Source organism: Acanthaster planci, linkage group LG04, assembly GCF_054643075.1.
Source record: "Acanthaster planci isolate LZ-2023a linkage group LG04, COTS_SCS, whole genome shotgun sequence".
NCBI classification, from domain to species: domain Eukaryota; kingdom Metazoa; phylum Echinodermata; class Asteroidea; order Valvatida; family Acanthasteridae; genus Acanthaster; species Acanthaster planci.
Window position 1 is genome coordinate 171,388 of NC_141780.1, and position 17,200 is coordinate 188,587.

Sequence of the window (17,200 nt, forward strand, 5' to 3'; positions counted from 1 at the left end):
AATTTTTTTAATCAAATTAATACCCTGACTCCTTTGCGCATATTTTTACGATTAAGGCTGACTGCTACCAGACTACATTTTGTTATGCAAATGATGGAACGGTTAGACCAATACCAAAGATCGTATAGCGCGCGTAGCGGTGCTATACGATCTTTGGCCAATACTAACAATATGGTTAATGACGTCATATTTCTACCACGCCTTCATTCATTCATCAACATCATCAGCTGACGAAACGTAGTAACAACGTACACATGCGACACACAAACGTAAATGTACACAAATATCGTATTTCCGCGAGCGACTCATCAACTCGTGCTCTTACATGCAGCAGCGACACCAACAAGAAAGCCTGTAGTATTGGTAGTGACGTTCAGTGATCATCTTATCACAGAACAAGGATTTCATCCAAAATCTTGAGACGATTTTGAAATACAGTAGGCCTAGTCCATATCCTGTGGAACACAATTTTGGGAAAGGTGAGGAGAGACACAAACAAGCCATCATTCACAATTCGTATCAATTTTAGCACGCTGAACCCGTGCTTTGAGTTTCGAAATGATGCATGAAATTGCGCAATCTGAGCAAGTAACTAGGATAAGCTTTTCCTTGTGCAAAAGTTGGCGAGGGTGTCCCATGGCTGTGGTCTCAACGAGTGAAGAGAATTTAAGCTTTCACGAAGAAGTTGCAGCTGAGTCGGTTCCAATTGCAGAATGTGACAAGGTCTCTGGCGAAGCTCGGAAGAGGCGTCACCGCCGAGGGAGGACCCGCCACCGACACCGACTTTCGAAGCACAGACGAGACCAGCAGCGGGCACGGTGTTTGAAAAGGGTCATGGGGGCTCCAAGGAATGACAACGAGTACCTGATGAGCCAGTACGCCCAGGGACAGCTTCAAGAGGTGCCTTTTTATGAGTCACATCCACCTCCTCATCAGTTCAACCATCCAGCCTGCCAGTGTCCAGGGTTGTCCTTACAAAGCTGCCTTTCCTCCTTAGGGATGGAGGACATTACCCCACAAAGAGGATCGCCAGATACCTGCAGTTCAAGCCCCTCCGACTACAGCAGCTTGCCAAGCTCCCCTGACGAGGACAGTTGTCACTATGGTTACAGAGACCTCTATCCAGCTTCTTACAAACAGCCTGAGAGAACTGATCATGCTGAAGTAGAAATAGGGCATGGCATCATTATAGGTGGAGCAGATGCAGATTTCGTGAAGAGAAACTTTGAAGAGGAGTATGCCAACAACATCACAAGGGGCCTGGAAGAAGCGTCAAAGGAAGAACTGATCTTGAAATGCATAGCACTTATGAAGAAGCTTAGGGAACTTGAGCAGGGCAAGGTGTCAAGAGTGGCAGAAAATCACGTTTTGAGAAGTGAACATATGTTCTGCTAGGCTCTAATTTGCTTTTGACGCAGCAAACACAGACCGAACAGTGTCCTTCATAAATGAGCCAAACTGAGGAACTGACTTAGAGCAATTGTGTGCAAGTATGTGTAATTAACCTATTATTAGCACCTAATAACTATTCACTCAGAGAGGCCATACATTTGATTTGCAGATAAATAGTAACATAAGCAATCACTTGACGGTCCCTATTTTCGACTTTCGTGAAAAAATACCGGTATTTCCAAAAGAAAGAAATGAAAAGCCTTTTTAGCAATTGTAAACATGTGAATCATTGATTTTACTTCAGATTTTGTAAAAATCACATCACTAAGCATCATCGTTTATATAGATATCTGTTGACACAAGTTTTTTCTTTTTTTTATTGTTATGAATAGGAACATTTACTAAGTTACTCGTTTGGATTACTGATAATTTTTCCACAGTATTTTTTTATTCAGATTTTAGGTATATGTAATCTGTTTGCTTTTTTCAGGACAAAATGGGTAAAATACTAGGTAATGGACATGATGTACTTGAACTTCAACACAGAGATACTATTTCTAGAACTGTATCTGAGTCAACTTTCCTGGAGATGCCCAGCAAGATGTTTTACTCGGCAATGTTGCTGGGCAAAATACGTTCATTTATACATGTACATGTATCTCATGAACAATTTGGTGACAACATACCTTTACTGATTATTTAGCAAAATTGGCTACTGTTAGCATCACCATGAAACTGTCACAATACTTGGGGTCATGCGAATTCTTATTCAGAAGTTTTTATTGTTTTATTCAATTGTGATTGTTTTTAAATGTCTTCAGAAACCTTTCAAAAAAATTTTCTCATGGTTTTAAGAAATTGTCCTTTCAGAGAGCTACGTGTATGAAGGCAACTTGGCTGCATGGAGCAAGCACGATGTGATTCCTGACCATGACAACCTTTTCTCCTTCGCTGTTCCTGGGACATCTCATTCACCCTTTGACCTACAGGTCACAAGGTCAGCTGGATGAGGAAAGTTCTAGGTAAACCTGACAATTCAAATATGGGCATGATTTTACTTTACTAACGTTGGGTTAGTTAAAACTTGTAATCTCAAAATTTTGCATTGGAAAGGAACTTACAGGTTTTGTTTTTGGAAACCAATTCACAACCATCATTCAGTGTAATGTTACGATTTAAACTTTCGGTATCCACATCAACTGTATTACTGTTTAATTTGCGTACATTAAATTTTTGTTGAGTGGTAGTCCTGGTTGGTTTAGTTTTAAAACTTGTTTCCCTAAAGTGTCAATTAAGTGTACACACTCTGAACATCCTTTTTTCTAATTACCATCTCGTAACTGATTTGAAGAAGTGTTGTAAAACGTTGGTTGTCTTGCTACTACTGGGTTTCTTCTGTCTTGAAATGAGCAACCCTTGTATTATCCATATGACTTTGTTTTCACAGGAGATGCCTATAGAGTGGACCAGATACTTCAGTCTTGACCACCTTCGACATATTGGTTACCTAATACATGTAATTACATAATGTAGGACTTGTGAATTAAAATTTAAAATCCATGTCTCCAAGCACCAGATTTCTTAATGCTTTAACTTTCTTTATTTTTCCAAGTGTGACATCACTTCCAGCATTGTAACATCATTTCAGGAAGGAGGTTAACCTCCCAACTTTAATCTTTATTGTCCTTGGAATCAGAAATCCATGCATGATCAAAGATTTTACAAAGTTATGAGAATATTAAGCTGATTATTCCATTTTGACATCAAACCATCTGAATTTTTAAAAGTAGAAGCATGAGCTTTATCCTAAACATTAAAAAATTGCATTGCATTCTAAATTTACCTCTGGCTGATGGTCCTCAGGTTTTAGCCAAGTCATCTGATTTTGACATGCCATGTGATAATAAGCCATGTCCCCAATACAGTGTGCAAGAAAACATTCATATTTTTGTTCAGGCTTGCATGTGGAATGTAATGATTCAATAAAATCTATTTTCTTTACAAGACTAAAAAAAATATGCAAAACTGTATTTTGGAGTATGTCTGCCAACCTTTTGTTATTATCTGAAAGACTCCTGGGTTGGGTCATACATGTATTTGAGGGTGCATTGAAAACTACTAAACCATGATGAACTTGACACATCAACAGGTGTACTCAAAAATAACTTTGGGTGGAATTATGACATGTACAGAGTACATGCACTTGTTCAAATTATAACCATACTTGTAGCATTGTTAAGGTATGAAGCAATAAAATGTGTTCTGGTGGAAAAGTCTACATTCAATCCAAAGTATTTCAACTACTAATAAGGAAGGCAAAGGAAATATATTATACAAGCTCTTCCAGAGGGGTGTATTTGCAATAAAATTTCAAGTTTCACTCATAACTGTTTGGTACTTTGTGTTTGTTAGTTCTTGTATTTTCATTTTTATGAAGAATTGTAAATTAAATCAGCTACGACCACTCCTCCACTCGATATGCACTCTGTACTTAACATGCAATGTCCACAAAATTCAACAATTTCTGATTATTGACATTTTATTACGACCAAGAAATATGCATAAAGCAAGTTTTTATTGTACTTGTAGATGGTTTAAAAGTGTAGCATAACTTTGAAATACTGTCCAAAAGATGTATGTAATTTGGATTGGTTATACAGAAAACAGAAAATTTACACTTTGAACAAAGCTTTCAAGGATTCCAACTACTGTACATTCATGGAGGAAGGACACAGGAATTTGAACTGCCCGGGCTATAACATCTGGCCAATTACCGCTTTCTGGCATGTTCACAGCCAGAGCGCAGCAAATACTTGATACACACCACCTGTTTCACAACCATAAGCCCCTTCGTACCCAAGATCATCGTCACAATTTTTTGCTGGTAATCTGCACTTAAAATGTTGTGTACTGCAGTACAGGAAGTTGAATATTCATGTCATCGTTGGTGCTTGGTTTGATCTGACATCAAATTGAATGCTTGCTCAGTTTTATTAGGCTGTGTACCCGAAGTGTCCATGTGCAGTGCCAGTTATTGCCCTCATCGAATACTTTCTTCTGGACTTATTTTTGGAATGAATATCCCAGTTGTTTATGATATTTTGCATTTTTATTTATTATTATTATTACAGAATTTACACCAAAAGGTATTTTATGAGATCTCATGATCATGCCTTGGGATAAAACACCGCATTTTGTGTCCTGTGGTGGTCAACATGTTGGCCAGTGTAAGCCATATTCATACAAAGACTTTGAAAACTTATGTTTTGAAGTGACAAAATAAAATTACAAACGTCGCATGGATAATGGAAAAGTGCATCAAAATCTTTTGTAAAAATATGACACCAAAGGAATGTAAGACACTTATTTATTTCCTGGTCACTGTGATAAGTTGTAGTTAATTGCAAAGAAAATACCACAAAAATTGCTCTGATATTAATGGCCCCACTTGTCCCGCTAAGCTGCAGGCAGTAATCAGGATTTTTGGAAAGTTTACTATTGTTCGTCTGATGGGGCGGCGATGATCATTGAGCACTTTGATGTGCCAGAGTTGTAACTCCTTCAGTGTCCTTCCTCCATGGTACATTTTACATTCTTCAGGAAGAGAAGACAAAGGGAGAGCTCTTTAACCAGTCCAGTTGTGACATTTTGAGATTTGACAGGGATCAGTCCCAAAAGACATGTCGCTACAGTTTTAATTCCAAAAAGGTACAGAGCAACTTGGGCAAATGCAGTTGTTTTTTTATTAGAGACTAACAATAGGAGGGAGTGAATGTGTGTGCCATTTCTTCTTCCTCATACTGAAATATTGCACAGTACTGTCATGCATTTGCTTATGGAGAACTGATGACCTTTTTACGTCAATGTTTCTATAGTGACAATGGATTTCTGTTATGGAACTAGGACAACAGGTGTAAAATGCTGGAGGGCACTCGGATGTGCCATATAAGGACGTATAGATCCAATTAATCAATACATTGATTGCCTGTCATTGTCAAACTCCAGCTGGGTAGAAACTTATTCACTAACCACACAATGTACACATGTATATACATGTAATTATTTTTATCAAGGCATATCGATGAGTTGCTAACCATTTGAATGAATTTCCCAAGATTTATTATACAGTCAACCCTTGTTATTACAAGCATTGTTAAGACAACATCCTTCGTATAACAGCAAAATGTTTAGGTCTCAATCCTTTATTCAGCACTATTTTCATTCCTGTTTCAAGAAGGTACTTTTTCAGGGCCCTCAGTAATAGCAGTAAGACTTACTAATGAGGCTACCCCGATTAAATAAAACAGTAAATAAATAAACTAAATACTTTGCAAAGGCTAAAGAATCTGTTATCAATGGGGTTCAACTGTAATCATTTACAAAGTTTTAAATATTAAATGTAGCTGGCAAAACTTCAGCACATTTTAAAACATACAGAAAAAAAATGTGCAGTGAACAAGTACATATATACAAGTACAACATGAAACTTACTGAAGCTTTACATGTATATCTTTTGGGGCATATGTACGAACACCGCATGTTCATTAGTAAATATATGCATTAATTAATGTAATTATTCATACAATGTTCATGTACAGTTTGACATGAATTCATGTAAAGTTTTACAAGCTCACCCATGAGGCATTTAATATGAAATCTACTTTTAGCAAAATTGAATACCTTACCAAGAGAAATGGACCCATGGCAAAGGTGATCTTCTATTCCTACAATGCTTCAATGGTACCACCATTCCTTTCCTTATGTCCCTCTGGGTATCTGTTCTGGGGTGGGGGAGAGTTACCTTAGGAATGTGGCTCCCAAGGTGGTGCTAGCATCCCAATCTTCACCACACCTCTGTAGGGACTCGTTCATGATGCCGACACATTCTTGAAAACTGTCTAATGCAGCTTGACTGACGGACACTGCAAAGGATTGAGTGAATAACTAAGATTGTTACAAGGTGAATACAGCTAAGGCAAGGAAGAGGATTGTCATTTCATATTTCACACCACTTGAGGGACCTGAGTCCAGTCCTGCTTAAATTCCAACTGACACCAATAACACTTACTAAGGTTTTCAATTCTTTTTGTCTCTGTGTCACCTTTGCTGTGTTGGCCAGTGTCACAGACACCAATGTAGGATGTCTGTATGCTTCTCAAACTATCCAAAAGCTGAAAGGGAAAACAATAAACCTATAAATATTCAGAGTCTCATATTAACAAACAAAATAGTCACCCTTGCTCAATTCACTGCCTTCATTGTCTTATTCCAACAGCAACATTGACAAGTGAAGACCAAGCAAAGTAATGTAGAAAGTTTGAACTCTAACCAATTATTGCACTTACAGTAGTAAATTGTTGTAGCAGGGAATATACCCTCTTGACTGCTGGTCCTAGATCAGTTAGTCGGGGTGGGGTCTTGTTACACCATTGCCTCATCTCACTCTCAAAACAATAGGAGAAGCTGGTTACCAGCTGAGCTAGCTCTGACAGTACCAGCTTCAGGGTCTGAGTCACTTTAGTAACAGCCTTCTGGTCACTCTGGGGAAAATCGTGCTGCAGCAGGACAGAATGACCAAGGAAATTGTTTTTCATCTTGAATGACTGTTCAAGGTCCGGTTGGTGCAGTAGAGCTTTAGTCAACAAGTGGATTGAATTTTCAGTTTATGACTGGTTGGTTTTCCTGGAATTTCATTCCACAGCTTTTCCTCCCAAAGTCCCAAGGCAAAATCTGAACAGAATATTTCTTAGTCCTTTTATAATTTTTAAGGGTGCCCAAAGTTTCTTGGCTTCTGAACAGCTAAAAGAAATAAGAATAGACTGATTGCACCCAGTGAGTCACATGACCTACAGTGGGTATTAAATATCAACAATTACGATGTCCACCAAAAGCAAAGTGTTTCGTAAGTATCATTTTCCAAAAATAATGCGGACGGTAGGTACCGTACTCAGACTACAGATGTACTGGGTACTAAACCGTAACCTGGCTGTATAGTTTGTAAACATCACCCAAAACACACGTTGTTATGGGGTCGATACCCACTATAGGTCACATGATTTAGCAGGCGCAATCGGTCTATTCTAGAGGTATACACGTAGAAATAGTTTATAGCATTTGCTACCAAACTTTTCAACACATCATTACACATCTCTTAGCTGTTCAATACAATTTCAAAAAGAGAGCATACATCTTTTACTGATATTGATAATTTCATTATTTATAAGATCTACTATAAATATTGCCAGGTGGTTAATAGTGGAAAATAAACTGAGCAACTATTTTTGACTGGCACCTGTTTTTTAATAGCTCCAAGTTGGGCCTCGGAAGCCTGCACATCCTTGGTCAGTTTACTGATCTCCTCATCTAATTTGCTTCTGTCTGGTGGCTTTGGCCTATAAAAGTGTCAGTTCTCTCAGACATTTTATTTCAGAAATTTTTCTGGATCTACCAAAGTCACTGTATAGTTGAACCATATGGCACAATCATAGAATGTAACATAATGGGGCATCAAGTACTTGACAAAGTAATAACACCAGGGTTTTTAACCATAAGACATTAAAAATCAAGTAAAACCTTGGTGTGGAAATTTGGCAGAGTAAGGAAGGTGGGGATTAACGGCGTAATGATTGATTTCCTGACATTAGTTATTACAATAAAATTACACAGTCCAATTAACTCTGATTTTTTTAATTACATAAGAGTAATACATGTATATGTCCACACAGTATATCATATGTGGTTTTCATCGGAGTAGCTCTGAACAAAAATGCAGGCATTTGTTGAAATTTCAGTAATGGGTATGTTTTAGGTTTGGATGACACTTTGGTCTCTCCTAGGTTCCTCTAGAGTTTCAGATTTCTCCTGTAAGTATGCTATGAGGTGTTTCAGCATTGTTGCTTTGGAGGTAGTTCTACCTTTATTCACATGTACCCTCTGTTTCTTTCATTCAGCCTTTCCTCTCCTTCACTCACCTGTGCCCTTCTAAGCCCTGTTCCTTGAGAGAGTTTTCTATCATTCGCAGCAGATCTGGGGGAAGTAGATAAAGCTTGGTAGAGAAGAAATCCTTGAGATCACGCTGAGCAGCCAAGGTGCTGATGTATTGACAGTCGTGATCCATCTGCTCTTCCACAGTCATACTCTCACTGAGTTCAGGATAGAATCAGGAGGAAAGTTGAATGTGGCTCCAGTGGATATGATTTGCCTGTTTCTCAGGAAAGGAACATCATTTTTAGGCCTTAAAGCCTAGCATGTACATGTACAGAACTGATGAGGTAAACATTAATAAAAAGACTCAGTACTCCAGAATGTCTTGTGTGACTGTGTTGTGTGATGGGGTATTCTCTGTCACTCTTTATATTTGCAGCTACTCTGCAGTTGCTTGCATTACAGTCTTTCCAATTTCCGATCCACAATTATCTTCCAAACTCTTGAGACACTGATAGTACCTGATAATGCCTGGACTTGCAAGGCTTCTCTTCTGTGGGTTGTCAGCTGTGTCCACTATGCACAAGATATCTAGTAACTGATCCCAGAATGCAATCTGTTTGCTGGATGAAGAAGTTCCCTGCACACCAATACCAATATAATTAACACTTTTAACTCACTGAAATAAAAATGATGTTTTAACTGTACAATTGTAAATACCAGAGAAAGTCTACACTGTCAAGTCTATCAACTTCAGGAAGCGCAGGTAGAGCTAGACTTATACTAGATTAAACAGGTTATCAAAAGAATCTTAGTTTTAAAAGGGAAACAGAAAAAAAGGAAAAAATTACAGCTACATGAAGGCAATGTGTTCATCAATATTTTCAATAAAAATCCCAAAAAGATAATGCAGTCATGCAGAGGGCTAGTTTCAAGGAAAGAACAGGTGAATATTTTGACACTTGATATTACTGAGGCTCTTGTCTCTTAATGCTTACTGCAATAGTTATGGATAATTTGGCTGAATTGGTTTGATCTCAATCAACTGGACTGTACTGACATTGTGTTCTCACCCTCATTAGATCGATTTCATCTGCCTTGCAGAGCCCCATCATGGTTGATATCTGCAGAAGACCTGAGAGTAAAAGGTCAAGGAAAATGACACTCAATTGTCCAAACAAATTATGAAGTTCTGAACAAAAAACTCATCTTTATTCAAGCTTGATACATGCTGATTTTTAGTACAATGGTGAGTAGACATTGCCACAGCCTAAGCAATTTCAGTAAAATCTAGGTAATTATGGGTTTGGAGAGACTTTTGTATACTAATGAGTTTTGTTTAACCAAAACCTTTAGGAGTTTGGCGAGACTGAAGTAGGTAGAGCCCATCCTTTAATATTTATACTTAAGTTGATGGTTCTTTACAACTACAACATTAAGAATGTGCCATGGTATTAGTTTTTTGCATGATAGAGGATTTGAAAGACGAAGGAAAGTCCCCAATTAAAACTGTAGAATGAATGAAGAGTTACTTTTTAGATAAACAGCAGATGAGGAAACTTCTTTAGTAATTTATATCTGGTTAAGGATAAGGGGTCACAAGATATTCAGTTGTGGAAATGCCTTGTAGGAGTGTTGAAATTGATTGAAATTCAATGAACTCACACTGCAACCTGGAATCCACCTGCGTTTCACTCAGCACATACTGATTGTCCAACATTTCTGCGAGCTTGCTGTCAAACCTACAAAGAAAGTAGAGCTTTAATCATAACCATTTTATGTATAACAGAGACAAGTCTAAATTTAAACTGTGAACTCCTCTCATGCCAAGCCCCACTTCCCATGGGGCCAGTCTTACCGTGAAAACAGCCACTGTAACAACCTGATCCTTGCTTCACCAGGATGAAAGAGCAACTCTGAAATCCAAGACTCATCTACACCATCTACATAGGGACAGTCAAGATCCTAGAAAGAGATCAATTAAAATACATGTAGTTACAAACATTACAGAGGCAGCTAGACCTATCATGTGTGTCCACTGTCCATTGTCCCAACCTTGGTCCACTGCCTTGCTCGACCATATCCACATTTAAAAGAGGCGATCTGTAGAATCCCACATGTGGTTACTGGGACTACATCAGGTATAATCAGTTTCTATATTATCACAGTAACTCTATTATCGCAGTATCAGAAATTTTGAATTTTGCGTTGCCAGTGAGTTCTCAATCGGCAATATTCACCCTGGTAATCAATAAATTATGGCCTGAGGATAAGTTTTATTAAAATAAAGTGAAAAATTCTGCCTGTTTCTGCAAGTTTTTGATAAATTTTAACGAAAGATGTAATTTTTCCGCAATTTGAAAATTTTCCTTTACCATGTCAGTCATTACCTACCGTCTATCTCTTTAACAGTCATTTTTAATGCCATCCTACCCTTGGATATCCGTTGCTGGGTTCCCATACATGTATGTTACTTCCAAAATGGTAAAGGCGTCCAAAGACACATTTTAATCACAAAACTGTCCATTTTTTGGAGTCAAAATAAGGATTCCTGCACTAAAAAACTTATTGCATGAATAAAGCACGCCCCTCCATTGGACTTGTATCACTCCAGGGCAATTTAGCAAATAATTACGTCGGCATTAATGTCTCAATTTTTTGTTTTTCTTATACAACTTAAAGGATTTTGCAAGGAATAGGTAGCATTTCCAACAATAATTTTGAATCCTTCCGTGGACACCAATTTAAATAAAAAGATGAATGTTAAAGTTGTTGCTGTATTTAAAATGGTGGTAAACACGTTCTAGTGAAACAATCAAGTTATTCCTTGTGGGATTAATACATATACAGTAAGTGTAAGGTGACTGCAATCATTCCCATCTTTTTCTCTTGGTGTTTGGCATCTTATACGAGGAGACTCAAATAAATGTAGTCAATTACAGGTAAGATGGAACATTCACAAAATGAGGTTATTTTGTTTCCTAAACTGATCATTCCATTTATCTTTGTTTTTCATAAACAAAGTGCTTTAAGGGCCATCATAGAAACCATTTCTTGTTACCACGATAATAGAGACTCCACCTCTGGTTGCATAGGCCTACGGAGCGTACACAGATTTGCTGAGCTATCGTAGAGGAAAACAAATTGAACCACAAACAGAATCTTATGAATGTAGTTAAAAAGTAAGAGTTAAACATCAGCAAATATAGAATAATTCAGGAAGGTGAGCGAACAATCTCTGTTAAAATTTGATTGGGAAATGTGATAACTAAGCCTATCGCAATAATATTAATAGTACTTAATAGAGTAACCCATCCTACATGTACAGGATGTAACAAAGGACAGATTACCCCCAGGTCTGTGTGGTTTGACATCCTCCGTGTTCCCATGGGTGTAGTGGGCATCAAACCCGACACAGTTCTGGGGGTAGGCCTAGTCATGGTAGTAACACAGACCTATCTGCTGTAGCAAACAGTCAAGTTGTCCAAACCCCTAATAATGAATGCTGAATCAGAGCATGCAGAGCAAGGGAACAGAACCATGACAGCAGTCATGGCAGTTGCAATTCATGAAAGACAGTAACGTTACTCCTACTCCCAGTACTAGCAGTAGTAAGGTACCCCCAGAACTGTGGGGTCTGGCGTCCGCTCAGCTTCCACGTGGGACCGGAAGCGGAGCGGACGTCGGACCTCACAGTTTTGGGGGTAATGACCATGATGACGGTCCTCAATTTTAATCATGTCGAACTTAATTAAGGACTGCCGGCCTACTGAGTTACTTGCACGCAGCAAAATTAAGTTAAGTTTGTTACAGCAGTAACCCAGGCCTGCATTACATGCACATATGTACCTGTAATCTTTTCTTGAACGAGCTAGCAAGAACATCTTTCGAACTCCCCGCCATCTTTTTCGTTCAACGGCCTGCTGCATGCTAGCTGCAGCGCACTCCAGTTCCGCGCATGAACAAAAGAGGGCGTGCAGCATAGTTTCCAATGCACATGATCTCTATAATCATTATTTTTTATGGAGATCAGTGGTGCACTCCCTAAAGGTGTACTGTCCGAAGTTCAAGGAAATTCTCCGCCAGGCGGAGGCGCCGAAAAAGTACCTCTAATAAATTCCCTCGAAAATAGGAGTCTGTGTGGGCCAAGGAATTGTGGGATTGTGTCAGTATAGCCCAGGATAATCTCTGTAGATTCAAGGGCTTCTATCTGGGGGAAAGCAAACAAAAATGTTATTGAGAAATTGTCACGGAAGAGCCTCTGAAAGGTGAGGGATGTCATTTGAAAAATGGCTTCTGAGAAGAGACTTTGGAACGTTCACTTTTTGGGGGTGAGTTTTTTTTGAGCGGATGATTAAAAAATTCATTGGTTAACCAACTAAATTATGAAAATCTGTTACAAAAATTACTTTTACAAAAATTTTATGTAGGCAAATGTTTTGCTCATTGTTTTAATCAACAAGTGGGCAGAGGAGGACTGTCCTGAGTGTGCTGGTTTTTGCAAAAAAGGAAATAAAGTGAAACTAAATTAGACCGTGTCCGAAACGGGCTTCCAGAGCTACAGCTAATTCTATTGTCCTGCACGTCTCCACGCATGTTATGGTGCAAACATACTTAGACGACATGGGTGCGAGGACCTAGACCTAGCTCTAGACAAGAGATTCGGAGGCAGCCTCTGTCTTGTCTGCTTTGGCCAGGTGGGCCACATTAGCCCAACTAGATTGTCTCAAATCTTCTTTGTACCCAAGAACAATTTCTGAATGGAATTTTCTGCCTATGGATGTGAAGATCGCACTTGAGGCTCAGTTGATATCCCAGGGGCGGATCCGGGGTGGGAGCGCCAAAATATAAACAAATAATTTTTTTTCAAGAAGAAAAAGAGGGAGAAGGAAAAAGAAGGACCCTACTTCCTGATATTGCACTAAAGAGCACCTAAAATCCAATCCAGTCCTAAAGTCCCTTAAGCGGGCCGCGGACCCCACGCCTCACTAGGGGCTTCGTGCTACGCGCTTCGTGTTGCTTTAGTTCACGCACCCCCTCCCCCCTTGGAAAGGCTGGATCACGCCCCTGTACCCTCAGTTAAGTTATTAAAGCCCACTTGAAAATTTAATTTTTGCTGCTACCACATGACCCCTACCCAAACTGTATCTGGATATCCCAGTAGGGCGTTGTACACAGAATAAAGTAGAAGCAGAAACGTTTGTTCGCTCGACGGGCGCTGGGCGACGAGCGAAAAGCGTTTGTCGTCATAGCACCCTCTCAAAGTGGTCGGTTGTCGCGTAAAATCCGCTTCGAACAAGAACAAAAGAGGGTGTTTTGAAATTAAATACGGGCGTTTCACAATAGTGCGCCTCCAAGAGTTTGCAACACATTAACCAATTACAGTGCGCGAAATCTGTCGACCCAATGCGCGTTTGGAAAGGGTCAACAGATTTCGCGCCTTGTGATTGGTCAATGTGTTGCAAACTCTTGGAGGCGCACTATTGTGAATCGGTCGTATTGACAGTCTTTTGGCATGGTACGCATTCACTGAATAGGCGCACAAGCCTATGCGCGTTTGATGCAGAGCCACAGTGTACATGTATGGTCTTTGCGTGGAAGCCGAACGCGTGCAAGAACCCAGACAAGAATATAATATCAAATCAGTGCTCTGATTGCCGATTGGAAGTACCATCTGTTTTTCTTTCGCCGGTGAGGGCGCACAGCCCATGGCGGACAACGTTTTGAAATCAAGACTACGATTGACGCACTGTGAGACGTCTGCGCACTAGACTACGTACGGAACGGGTATCGGCAGTCGACCCTCGACTCAAGATGGCGTTCAGCTACAGAGAGATGGTCCGTCGTGCGTTTCAAATTTTACGTGAAAATGGAGGCGTAATTAGCAGTTTCTGGAGACTTACACGGTATTTTCAGATGAATACTATTACATCAATACATGTTGTTCAAAATTTTAAGTATATTTCGTTGTTTTCAAAAAGAAATCCAGAGCTAAGTACACCCACAGTTAGGGCCTACTTACTTGTACTTCGAGAACTTCGAGTTTAATTTTTTTTAGGGCTGCAAACCATTTCACCACAAAAATTGAATTCCAAAACCCCATAGCGTTACGACGCCATGTAAACCTTCTTGCCTCGAAGGCACACAGAGTATCACAGAAATAGTGACTTTGAGTTCTCGAAGAACACCACACAGTTCTAGGGGTACACGGCGTGTTTATTTCACATGGACACTGATATAGATGCAGATCACACACAATCAATGATCCGAAGTTGGTTCACTACACCAGATCCTGAAGTCACCTCGTAGTGGACTGCGCGAACCAGCTTCAGGATCACTGATCATGATGTGGATCTGTGTGAAACAAACAGGCCCATGGTGTACACATTGCAGGTATGATCAGCCAATCTGCACGATTACTCTGCACAGTTGGTCAATTCTGCATAAAATTTTAAATGATCTAAACACAACTGTGAATAAGAAATGAAAGTCAATTAGCTGAGGGAGAAATTATAATGTATGTGATTGTACAGTCACCACGTACATGTATTGTTAAAGTTTGATTGGTTTTTAACAGTGAAGAGGGAAGTAATGGACCTGGTGACTATACCGTCACTGAAGTTTGACAAATAGCTTAGTGCTGTAAGATTGAGTGACTGTGCAAAGATTCAGCAATCATGCCCAACACAAGTGTACCAGGTGCTTCCTTCTTCTAGCTACCAGATATATATTCTTTTTTGGTACATTTATGCAGTTACATAAAGGAGGGTCTTTTGCCCAGGTTTCACTGTCTTGATTTTTGGGAGTCATTCAAGGTGCCTCTGCCTGAGAGACTCAGATTCTCTAATCAGGTCTTATACTGTTTCCACCCCCTCACCCACTCCTATTATGTAGCATTGTTATTCTTTTCGTATTTTTTCCCCTCAGAGGAGATGATCCACTGAAGATGGGTGCCCTTGTTGGCACTGACAAATATGGGAACAAGTACTTTGAGAATAACAGGTATTTCCAAGGTACGTGTACGTGTTATTAACTGCTCTTCCCTGTATGTGCATTTTGAGCTGGAAGTTAATACAGGAAATTTGGACAGTGAAGCAACTCAACTTTGGGACTATCCTCTGCAAAAATAATGAAATGCTTTGTTGTTGTAGGACAGCCAAACATTGTTTCTAATTACAACTTTGCATTTTTGCTAAGGAGAGATTACATGTTTTTAAATTGTGCACAATTAGTTGAAAGTTGGCTGAGCACACTCTACACAGTTACACTCCTAAACCTGAACCAAATTGCACGTGTGATGCGTATTTTATTGGCTGTTGTGAGTAAACTTGAAAGTGTCATTTACATGTACACTGAACTGTTTCCAGAGAGATCTGTTGTCTATCAAGAAGGACCTTACAATCTTCTGTAAATCCTTAGTGTTATGATTTGACAGAACAGATACCAGACAAGATGTACATAGTCAATTATGGCTGTACTAGTACATGTAATATGATGTTACAATAACCATGCTTTGGAAGACTAGAGATAGCTTAAATGGACAGGAATATAGTGGACACTTCTTGGACCATGAGAACACTCCTTGTTCTATACTGCCATGACATTTTTACTAACAGAATCAAGTCTTTTGTTTATTGTAGGCCGGAATCGCTGGGTTGAGTACAGAAAAGACAAATATTGGGACCTGGATGCAAGCATGATACCAGCTGAATGGTCAGCTATGTTTTTCAATGACATTTTATCAAATTAATTTCAAATTAAAGACAATATTTTATAAAATAATGAAAAACTCAACTTCTTTGACTTTAGCTTAGTTTTTTAAAAATACACATATGAAGTCTTATATCTGGTTACCCTCTCAGGAACCTAATGGCCCTCCGAGTAAAAGGAATTTTTCATCTACAGTTCACCTACATGTGCATGTATACAATGCAGTTGGCACATATTTCACTTTTCTTCCAATGTTATCCTGAAACCAAATAAGTTGAGAAGTCTTATTTTACCTCTAATAGGCATCGCTGGCTACAACAGATGACTGATGATCCACCTACCAAGGTTCCCCCAACACCACGTAAATTTCTAGCAGATCACACATACAATCAATCAGGAACAAGTGGTTGCTACGTACCAAGCACTACCACACCAAAGAAAATCCATGAATGGGTACCCCCAGTGAACACCAAGTGACGTTGCAGTGGTAATGAAACGATATCAGTAAACTTTTTAGACGAAATCTAGTTAAAGTTGCTTTAATTGTAATAACTTTATTACAGTGTTAGCTACATAAGTGGTCTTTGCTCTGAAAACTGCAAGCACTATTTATTTCACACTCCAAAATGTGACCAGTGTTTCATGTTTCACAAAACTGCTTGACAGTAATTTGTGAAAAATGTTTGCTTCCTTGTAGAAACCTTCAGCATGTGTTTTTAATAAATATTTACTTCCAGGAACCGGGACACTATGTTGAGGGGCAATTTGAATTGTTTCTAGCATTTGAATGTAGCTGTCATCAGTAGAATTTGGTGTTTAATTGATTAAAAAGCAAAGAAGATGCATGCAAGATCTCTAGCTGTGTTTGGAAAGTTCAAGGAAAACTCACTTCCCATTTCCACTCAAGTACATGTAATTTTTATTTGGCTTGTTTGTAACTCTTAATCCACTCACGAATGTACATAAGAGAGATTGACGTATAATAAAATGTAAATACATTGGATTTGAGGTGCCTCTGTTGTGATATTTTAAGTCTCTATATTTATATACTCTGAAAGCATTCTGGTTCAGTTGGGTAATTTGAATTACTCAGTGTAGCTCAAATTTATGACTGCATTGTTTCAAAAAGTTCTTTGGAGATTGAAGTAAAGTTTAATAAAAGGGAATCAAAAGA

The 17,200-nt window shown here is 39.0% G+C and overlaps 3 protein-coding genes across 3 annotated transcripts; 2 read left to right on the top strand and 1 right to left on the bottom strand.

Annotated features, from left to right (window-relative positions):
* The first annotated feature begins 94 nt into the window (after positions 1-94).
* Positions 95-3,779, top strand: LOC110989763 (uncharacterized). Its single transcript, XM_087135328.1, has 3 exons — positions 95-1,490; positions 2,263-2,414; positions 2,840-3,779. The coding sequence occupies exon 1, from the start codon at positions 559-561 to the stop codon at positions 1,393-1,395; it is 837 nt and encodes a 278-aa protein (XP_086991454.1). The 5' UTR covers positions 95-558; the 3' UTR covers positions 1,396-1,490; positions 2,263-2,414; positions 2,840-3,779.
* A 1,715-nt stretch (positions 3,780-5,494) lies between these two features.
* On the bottom strand, positions 5,495-12,291 carry haus7 (HAUS augmin like complex subunit 7). The gene is made up of 10 exons (XM_022254377.2): positions 12,166-12,291; positions 10,175-10,281; positions 9,982-10,058; positions 9,390-9,451; positions 8,838-8,956; positions 8,364-8,534; positions 7,685-7,784; positions 6,738-6,947; positions 6,461-6,563; positions 5,495-6,314 (listed from the first exon to the last, which is right to left on the bottom strand). Exons 1-10 carry the CDS (start codon positions 12,217-12,219, stop codon positions 6,190-6,192), a joined length of 1,128 nt encoding a protein of 375 aa, XP_022110069.2. The 5' UTR covers positions 12,220-12,291; the 3' UTR covers positions 5,495-6,189.
* A 1,666-nt stretch (positions 12,292-13,957) lies between these two features.
* On the top strand, positions 13,958-17,029 carry ndufa12 (NADH:ubiquinone oxidoreductase subunit A12). Its single transcript, XM_022254372.2, has 4 exons — positions 13,958-14,222; positions 15,244-15,329; positions 15,957-16,029; positions 16,329-17,029. The coding sequence occupies exons 1-4, from the start codon at positions 14,131-14,133 to the stop codon at positions 16,501-16,503; spliced, it is 426 nt and encodes a 141-aa protein (XP_022110064.2). The 5' UTR covers positions 13,958-14,130; the 3' UTR covers positions 16,504-17,029.
* The last annotated feature ends 171 nt before the right edge of the window (positions 17,030-17,200 follow it).

Excerpts from the sequence above, each read along its gene's own strand:
- LOC110989763 (XM_087135328.1), top strand. The coding sequence starts at position 559 with ATGATGCATGAAATTGCGCAATCTGAGCAAGTAACTAGGATAAGCTTT.
- haus7 (XM_022254377.2), bottom strand. The coding sequence starts at position 12,219 with ATGGCGGGGAGTTCGAAAGATGTTCTTGCTAGCTCGTTCAAGAAAAGA. Across the intron at positions 10,059-10,174 it reads TTACAGTGGCTGTTTTCACG|GTTTGACAGCAAGCTCGCAG; the intron begins GTAAGACTGGCC and ends CTTTCTTTGTAG. Across the intron at positions 6,948-7,684 it reads TTGGAGCTATTAAAAAACAG|CACGATTTTCCCCAGAGTGA; the intron begins GTGCCAGTCAAA and ends GTCCTGCTGCAG.
- ndufa12 (XM_022254372.2), top strand. The coding sequence starts at position 14,131 with ATGGCGTTCAGCTACAGAGAGATGGTCCGTCGTGCGTTTCAAATTTTA. Across the intron at positions 15,330-15,956 it reads GAATAACAGGTATTTCCAAG|GCCGGAATCGCTGGGTTGAG; the intron begins GTACGTGTACGT and ends TGTTTATTGTAG. Across the intron at positions 16,030-16,328 it reads AGCATGATACCAGCTGAATG|GCATCGCTGGCTACAACAGA; the intron begins GTCAGCTATGTT and ends TACCTCTAATAG.